Below are 8,882 nucleotides of genomic sequence, written 5' to 3' on the forward strand. Positions count from 1 at the left end.
AAAAAAAAAATATATATATATATATGTGTGTGTGTGTGTGTGTGTGTGTGTGTGTGTATATATATGACCTGGGCAACTTGGTCAACATCAAATAGCTATTGGCTGGACGTGGTACTCATGCCTGTAACCCTACCATTCTGGGAGGTTGAGGCATGTGGGTCACTTGAGCTTGGGAGTTCAAAACCAGCCTCAGCAAGATCTAGACCCCTATCTCTAGTAAAAATAGAAAAATAAGTCAGGCATGGTGGTGGGTGCCCATAGTCCCAACTACTTGGGAGGCTGAGGCAGGAGGATAGTTTGAACGTAGGAGTTTGCGTTTGCAGTGAACTAGGCTGACACCACAGCACTCTACCCTGGGCAAAAGAGTGAGACTCTGTCTAAATAAATGAAGTTGTTGCCTTGCAGCCTCATAACTCATCTGCATGTATTTTTGCCTAGTCATGCCATCACATCTATTTACAAGGGAGGTTGGAAAATAGTCTTTTCTCTCTATGTCAGCTAAAAATTAGGGATCCTAATGATAATGAAGAAGGGATGAATAGGGATGAATACTACAGCAAACTATTTGTCTCTCCCATTGTTACTTGGTTAAAAAAAAAAAAAAAGTATAAGTCCTCCCAGGTAGCCAGCCACTATTGCATTTCTTGTATATCTGGAAACTCTTACCTCTTTTGTCCAACAATTTTTTTTTTTTTTTTTTGAGACAGCGTCTCCCTCTGTTGCCCATGCTAGAGCACCATGGCCTCAGCCTAGCTCAGAGCAACCTCAAACTCTTGGGGTCAAGAGACCTTCCTGCCTCAGCCTCCAGAGAAGCTGGGACTACAGGCACCTGCCCAAACACCCAGCTAATTTTTCTATTTTTAGTAGAGACAGGGTCTGACTCTTGTTCAGGCTGGTCTCCAACTTCTGAGATCAAGAGATCCTCCAGTCTTGGCCTCCCAGAGTGCTAGGATTATGGGTGTGAGCCACTGTGCCCAACATTGTCTAAGACTTTATCTATCTATTTATTTACGAGACAGAGTGTCACTTTGTCACCCTTGGTAGAGTGCCGTGGCATCACAGCTCACAGCAACCTCAAACTCTTGGGCTTAAGTGATCCTCTTGCCTCAGCTTCTCAAGTAGGACCACAGGTGCCTACCACAATACCTGGCTATTTTTTTGTTGTAGTTGTCGTTTGGCAGGCCTGGGCTGGATTCGAACCTTCCAGCTCCAGTATATGTGGCTGCCGCCCTAGCCACTGAGCTACAGGCACGGAGCCACCCCACTGGTTTTATTTTTATTTTATTTTTTATTTCAGGTTTTATTTATTTTTGAGACAGTCTCACTTTCTTGCCCTTGATAGATAGCTCATAGCAACCTTGAACTCTTGGGCTCAAGTGGTCGTCTTCCCTTAGCCTCCCTAGTAGCTGGGACTACAGGTGCCCACCACAATGCTCAGCTAATTTTTTTAGAGACAGGGTCTCACTCTTGCTCAGACTGGTCTCAAACTCATGAGCTCAAGCTATCCACCCATCTTGGCCTCCCAGAGAGCTGGGATTTCAGGTGAGAGCCACTGCACCCGTCCCTATTTCAGATTTTTAATGTTTGTTTTTTTTTTTTAAATGACAGGGTCTTGGCTTGGCACCAGCCACATACACCTGAACTGGTGGGTTCGAATCCAGCCCAGGCCTGTCAAACAACAATGATGGCTGCAAACAAAAAATAGCCGGGTGTTGTGGGTGGGCATCTGTAGTCCCAGCTACTTGGGAGGCGGAGGCAGGAGAATCACTTGAGCCCAGGAGTTGGAGGTTGCTGTGAGCTGTAATGCCATGGCACTGTACCCAGGGGGGCAGCTTGATGCTCTGTCTAAAAAAAAAAAAAATTAAATTAAATTAAAAAAATAAAATAAAATGACAGGGTCTTGCTCTGTTGCCCAGCTGGAATGGCATCATGATAGGTCACTGTAACCTTAAACTATTGGGCTCAAGTGATCCTACCTGCCTCAGCCCCCTGAGCAGCTGGGATTATAACCATGTGCCACTATGCTTGGCTAACTTTTTAAAACTAATTTTTTAATTAGTTTTTTGTACAGATGGAGTCTCACTGAATTGCTCAGGATAGTGTTGAACTCCTAGTCTCAGGCAATCCTCTCATTTCTGCCTCCCAAAGTTCTGGGATTACAGGCACAAGCCACCACACCCAGCCTGTCCAAGATTTTTCCCACTCTGCCAAGAGTCACTGTGATCTGCCTGAAGAATTTGCCACGTCTTGGCGCCTGTGGCTCAAGCGGCTAAGGCGCCAGCCACATACCTCTAAGGTGGCGGGTTCAAATCCAGCCCGGGCCCACCAAACAACAATGACAGCAAAAAAAAAAAAATAGCCAGGCATTGTGGTGGGCACCTGTGGTCCCAGCTACTTGGGAGACGGAGGCAGGAGACTTGCTTGAGCCTAGGAGGTGGAGGTTGCTGTGAGCTGTGATGCCACGGCACTCTACTCAGGCGGATAGCTTGAGGCTCTGTCTCAAAAAAATTTTCCCTGCTACTTCTCATCTCTCATTTGATTCTCATGAAAGCTCTATGAAATGAGTAGGGCAGATGTCATGATCCTCATTTGGTATGTGAGGAAACGGAAGGCCAGAGAGGGAAATTGACTTTGCCCACAATCACAGTGTAAAGGGTGGCTTTGAGCCTGCTGTGGAATGTGTTTCTCAATTATGGGACACATGCAGGATGGCATCAGGCAGCCAGTGGTAAGCACAGTGTTCCATCTCCAATTTATTTCATAAGTGCAAGGAAGAGATTTCAGTTTGGTGCTAATATGTCTTCTTTTTTTTTAATTTTTCAACTTAATAGACATCAGCATATTACTTGTCTAAAGGTTTGTACAGTATACATTTTTTTGTATCACATGACACTTTATTCTGTGTTTATAAAGATGTGCACACCATTCGTGTAGTTTCACACATCTCTCAGTCTCAGTGTCTATGTGTTTTTGTTTTCATATATTTGAACAGATCTGGGCCTCTCGTGCAGTTCCAGCTGGGATAAGCCAGGAGGCTTTGCCCACCTGTTCCTGTGCTTTGGGCCTAATATGTCTTTAACTTCTCTCACATTTACTAATGTGTCTTTTAAACAAAGAATGATCAGCCCTCAGGCCCAGGGCATCTGGTAGACAAAAGTATCTAGCTAGAATCTAAGAACATTGTTTGGATTTCAATATATTTACATTTATAGTGTCTTTCTATTTATGGCAAATAATCCTGGTTTCCTTTTCTTTGAAAGTGACTTAAATTTACTTTTTTATTATATGCATCTAAGTTTAAAAAGTTTATTCAAAGAAAAATATTAAGTAAGGGCCTATCAAAGTTTGAATACAGATCCTATCACTTTCTGGCTGTTGTGACATTGGATAAAATACCTGGCTCCTTTGAGCTTTGGTTTCCTCATCTGTAAAATGAAGGTGACAGTATTTTGCACCTCATAGATTTTTTTTTTATAGGAATGAATGAGATTTTGAATGTCAGGAGCTCAGCATCTGGCACAGAGTTAAGCACTCAAAATTATTTTTAACATTATCACATTATTAGTAATAGTCATATCATCTTAACTTTATCAGAACAACTTCTGGCTGCTTGGAACAGGGACTGTTAGTGGACTTGGGGGTAATTGGATGGAGATGCCCTATCCTAGAGCCCGGGCCCCTACACCAGTTGTTCTCACCAGGAATAGTTCTCCCAGCAGGGGACATTGGCAACATCTGGAGACTTTCATTATGACTATGGGAGGCAGTGCCACTGATGTGTGGCGGGTAGAGGCCAGGGATGGTGCTAAACATCCCACAGTGCCCAGCACAGCCCTCACCACCAAGACTTAGGCAGCCTGAATGTCAGAAACACTGAGGCTGAGAACCCTTGTCCCATGCTGGACCCTTGCGCCCCTGCCTGTGCCTCAGCAGCAGCTGACTCTTTTACCAGTTGTTTCCAAAAGAGGCTTGAACTTGGAATCCAAAGACCTCAACCTCAGTTTTCTCATCTAGCAAATGGAGATGCTGAAACCTGCCTTGTCTATAGTCCTCTCATCTCCTGATGGGGAAACCTCTGGGGTGACTTCCCTGCCCTAAACTATCCCCAACTCTTCCAGGGCCCAGGGAAGCTCAGCTGATTGACTTTGCTCCATTTGTTTGGGTTCTGGGTGTTTCTGGGGCCAGGGGCCTCTGGGGCCTCCTAGCCACCATCTGAAACCCTGCAGAGCAGAGCAGGCAGAGTGAAAGTTCCAGCCTCCTCTGGCCTCGCCTGTTACTCGGGTCTGTTTCCCTCGAGGCGCTCCTTGACGCCTATAATCATTCTGTGTGTTGACCTGTTGATTTCATTCCTCTCCAAATGCCTCTACTCCTGAGGACAGACACCGTACCTGCCTGTGTCCTGGCACTCTGTACAGTGCCTGGCACATTCCAGGCCCTCAGAAATTTATCTGTGGAGTGTAGGAAGGGAGAAGCAGAGCTAGACAGGACAGGGTGAGGGGATGGATATAGAGAAGAGAGAAAGAGTAAAACGAGAGAAAATAAGAGATGCCGCGACATCTAAACGAAGAGGGAAGGGTGGGCGGAAACTGAGACTTGAGCACAAAACGGGGGGAGCGGGGAGAGAGAGAGAGAAGGAAGGAGAAAGAGAGAGAGAAGAGGCAGGTGTAAAGAAAGATGAATAGAGTGATAAAGAAAAGAGAAAGGAATGGAGAGACTCGCGGCTCGAGACGGGCGGAGAGCGCGAGCAGGCGCAGTGCAAAGAAAACCCCGCTGAGGCCTGAGCGCTGGGTACGAGGGAGTGCGACTGGAAGCGTTGGGATACAGGCGTGGTTTCCATGGAGACAGGGATGCCCTCTGTAGGCTGGAGGTTTAGAGCCGGGGACGGGGAAGCCGGAACACAGGAAAGGCTCCCTGGGGACTGGAGAAGGAGCGGGGGAGGCAAAGGGCTAGGGCTGCGATCGCTCCTAATCTCCCCCGCCCCCATCCTAGGCGTTTGACCCGCCTCCCCTCCCTGACACGGTCCTGAAGGATCTGGAAAGGGTAGAGATCGGCGGCCCCTCATCCTCTTCCCGCCCGGTTAAGGCTGGAGCGCACAGGGCGCGGTCCTGAGCTTTCTCTTCAGTTTCAGCTATATCCGCGTCCACCGCCCAGCGCACAGCCATCCTTGGTTTTTCCCCTTTGCTCCTCTGCACTCGAGTCTCTAACCGGCATCTTCAACGTCGTTTGATTCTGTAACTCACCTAACTCATTCCCGCTGCAGGGCTTCTGCATTTGCCATCCCCTTTGCCTGGAACCCTTTTCCCGGCCCTTAGGCAGCGGTACCGCTGGAAACGGGAGGGAGCCTGCTACAGTGCGTGTGTGATCGCAGCGCCGGGTCTTGATGCAGAGCGCGCCCGGGTCGTGCAGGCGGACTGGGGAGGCATCCGCAGCATCGCCCTGGGGAGGGGGCCCGACCTGCTGGAGGCCGGAGACGTCTGGCACCTAGGGCAACTCCCTTGCATTGTAGCTGTGGTAGGGAGTTGGCACCCTGCGGGCTGTCTGGGCCACATAGACGGTGGGCAGAAATGACTGGCACATCCCGTGTGTCATAGCTATCGTTTAAAACTCAGGTTAAGCACCTTGTGGGTCTGGCGCGGGGTCAAGGGCCTTATGGTTCCAACCAGAGCACTGTGGAACCTTCAGGTCTCAGACACGGCAACCCAGGCGCAGACTAGACCGAAAAATATTAAATAGGAAGCCACTCCAGTCTGCAGCCGGAGTCAGGGTCCGAGGCCCGGGTCAACCTCTGCAGAGGGGAAGACCGCTGAACCCGGATGGTTCTGACTGGCCCGCGACACCTGCGTGCACTCCTCTCTGAACCAATCTCTGGTACCAGAGCAATGCAGCATGCTGATTGGCTGAGGCTCGGGTTCCCGCAGAGCTGGGGAAGAACCTTGCCTGTCTGGCTTTGGGTAGAGGTGTGTCCCTGAACTCGCAGAGGGTGGGCGCTATCTAGGGAACCTTTTCTCTTCCCTCTCTCTCTCCCTCCTCCCCTCCCTCCCTCCCTTCCTTCCTTCGACAGTCTCATTCTATTGCCTGGGCTAGACTGCGAACTCAAACTCCTGGGCTCCAGCGTTCTCCAGCCTCAGCCTCCTGAGCAGTTGGGATTACAGGCGCAGCCACGATGCCCGACTAATTATTCTGTTTTGAGTAGAGACTGTGTCTGTGTGTGTGTCACGCTCTTGCTCAGGCTGGTCTGGAACTCCTGAGCTCAAGGGATCCTCCCACCTTGGCCTCCCAGAGTGCTAGGATTGCAGTCGTGGGCCACCCTGCTTAGCTTAGGGAGTCATTTCAAAGACTTTTCTTGTTCTGCTCATTTTTCTTTTCTCTATCTCTGTCCTTCTCCCCTGAAACCAACTCTCCTTATTATTTTCTTATTTGTGTAATTATTTTTACGATTATGACTAGTTTTGACAGTATCAGCCAAGATTTATCTGGGACTTACTGTGCCAAGCACTTGACACTGTTGCCTTCTTTTTTTTTTTTTTGAGACAGAGCCTTAAGCTGTCCCCCTGGGTAGAGTGCCATGGCATCACAGCTCACAGCAACCTCCAACTCCTGGGCTCAAGCGAGTCTCCTGCCTCAGCCTCCCAAGTAGCTGGGACCACAGGCGCCCGCCACAACGCCCGGCTATTTTTTGGTTGCAGCTGTCATTGTTGTTAGGTGGGCCCCTGCTGGATTGGAACCCACCACCTTAGGTGTATGTGGCTGGTGCCTTAGCCACTTGAGCCACAGGCACTGAGCCACTTGTTGCCTTATGGAATTTTTTTTTTTTTTTGAGACAGAGTCTCACTTTGTTGTCCTAGGTAGAGTGCCATGCCACATCATAGCTCATGGTAACCTCAAACCCTTGGGCTTAAGATTTTTGCCTCGGTTTTTCTATTTTTAGAGAGATGGGGTCTCACTCTTATGAACTCCTGAGCTCAAGCCATCTGCCCGCCTTGGCCTCCCACAGCACTAGGATTACAGGCGTGAGCCACTGTGTCCAGCTCTCTTCTGTCATTTTTGCAACTGCTTGAAGATATCATCAATGTCTCCGTTGTACCTATGAGGAAAATGAGGCTCAAAAGTGAAGAAATTCATGAGAGTCAAGCATCTAGAAAATAGCTGAGCTCCAGCCTTTTAAACCACTTTGTACACTATACTGTACACAGCAAGCTCTATGATGCTAAAGTCCAAGTATCTTCCCTCCACCCTCAACCCCCACACACTGGTCTAGGGCCTGGCACACAGTATGCACTCAATACCACCTGAGTGCCTGGCACTGTGCTAAATATCTTACGAGCATTGTTTCATTTAATCCCGGCACCCACCTTGTGAGGTAAGTACCATGGCGTTCACAGTACAGAAACAGGCCAGTCAGGTTCAGCAGCAGCCCCAAGGTCATCCAACTGAGTAAGAGGGTCCACCAGACTAAACACTATGGTTCGGGCTCCACAGTCTGTGCTTTTAGCACCGTGCTCAACTCTGTGAATGAGAGTGTATTTCCATCATTTTGAAAGGAAAATGGTGCCCAAGAAACATTTGTTGAATGAGCGATTAACCTGTGAAAGAATGGCCAGATCAGCAAAGAGTATACATGGGCAGGATGCTAGAGAGAGCTGAAGAAGTGGCTGTGGTTTGCTGTTTTCTCATATTTCCCTCAGGGCTTCCTGGAGGAGGAGTCAATTTGATGGGGGGGAGAAAGAGGGCATTGAGGGTTCCAAAAAGTTTCTGTTTCTGGAGCAAGAGGCTCATCCAAGATCCCTGTGTGTCTGTCTTCACGCCCCAGGAAGTGGTTTACAAGCACTTGGTTGGGTTGGTGGGCAGAGTGGGACTGCTGAGTTCTGGTGTCCTCGGATGCTGGGAAGTAATGATCCATTCTTTCTTCCTCCTGACCATGGTGGTGGGCCCGGCGCCTGCGCCCCTCAGCTCTGTGCCTTGTCCTGGGCTGCATGATCTTCCCTGATGGCTGGGACGCCGAGACGATCCGGGACATGTGCGGGGCCAAGACAGGGAAGTACTCCCTGGGGGACTGTTCGGTGCGCTGGGCGTACATCCTGGCCATCATCGGCATCCTCAATGCCCTCATTCTCTCCTTCCTCGCCTTCGTGCTGGGCAACCGGCAAACAGACCTGCTGCAGGAGGAGCTCAAGCCGGAGAACAAAGGCGAGTGACACTGCGGGCAGGAGGGTGGCAGTGGGAGTCCTGATCCTGGTCCACACTTGCTCCTCCTGGACCAGGACAATTTCAAATAAGTTTTTACTTAATTTTTACTAAAATTTTTACATAATAAAAGTGATGCAAAAATTGGAAACCTTACAGATGGCACAACCACCTTTTAAACGACTTGACATTTCCCTTCAAATCTGATCATTTGCACACCTATGACCCAACAGACTTACTCATGAGAGAATTGCAAAAATGTGGGTGGCAGCAGGTTCCCTACAGCCAGCAATTACAAACAAGCTAAATGGCCTTGGACAGGAGGATGGCTAGCTAACTAGAGGTGTGTGTGTTCACATCACAGAGTAGTTAGCAACTGTGAAAATGAATGCACTTCAGGTACCTATAACAGAGTGGCTGCATTTTGATAACAATACCAACAGGGAGAGGGAAGTCATCTGTTAGAAAAGGAGGAAGTCAGCACTATGAGATGGGGGTACCCAGATCTATGTGAACTATTGGCAGAGTTATAATTCTTAAAAGGGGAGTTCACTGGAGATTATCACCATTGCTTTATACTAAGTATAAAGCAATCTGATAAAAATCTGTAAATTTTTGTATATATCAAGTAGCATTGAAATGCAATAAAGGAAAAATTACACATAAGGTCAGAGCCTCAATGGTAATTGCTGTTATTA

At 48.4% G+C, this 8,882-nt stretch overlaps 1 protein-coding gene across 1 annotated transcript in view; it reads left to right on the forward strand.

The window, feature by feature from the left end:
• The window catches only part of LHFPL4 (LHFPL tetraspan subfamily member 4), a 44,117-nt gene extending 35,922 nt beyond the window's left edge, over positions 1–8,195 (forward strand). The window contains exon 3 of the mRNA XM_023510655.1: positions 7,951–8,195. Coding sequence (XP_023366423.1) covers positions 7,951–8,195 — 245 coding nt within the window. The remainder of the gene's footprint in view (positions 1–7,950) is intronic.
• Positions 8,196–8,882: the final 687 nt, after the last annotated feature.

The sequence above is a fragment of the Otolemur garnettii genome, unplaced genomic scaffold (genome assembly GCF_000181295.1).
Source record: "Otolemur garnettii isolate 467f Iridium unplaced genomic scaffold, OtoGar3 scaffold00015, whole genome shotgun sequence".
Classification (NCBI taxonomy): Eukaryota; Metazoa; Chordata; class Mammalia; order Primates; family Galagidae; genus Otolemur; species Otolemur garnettii.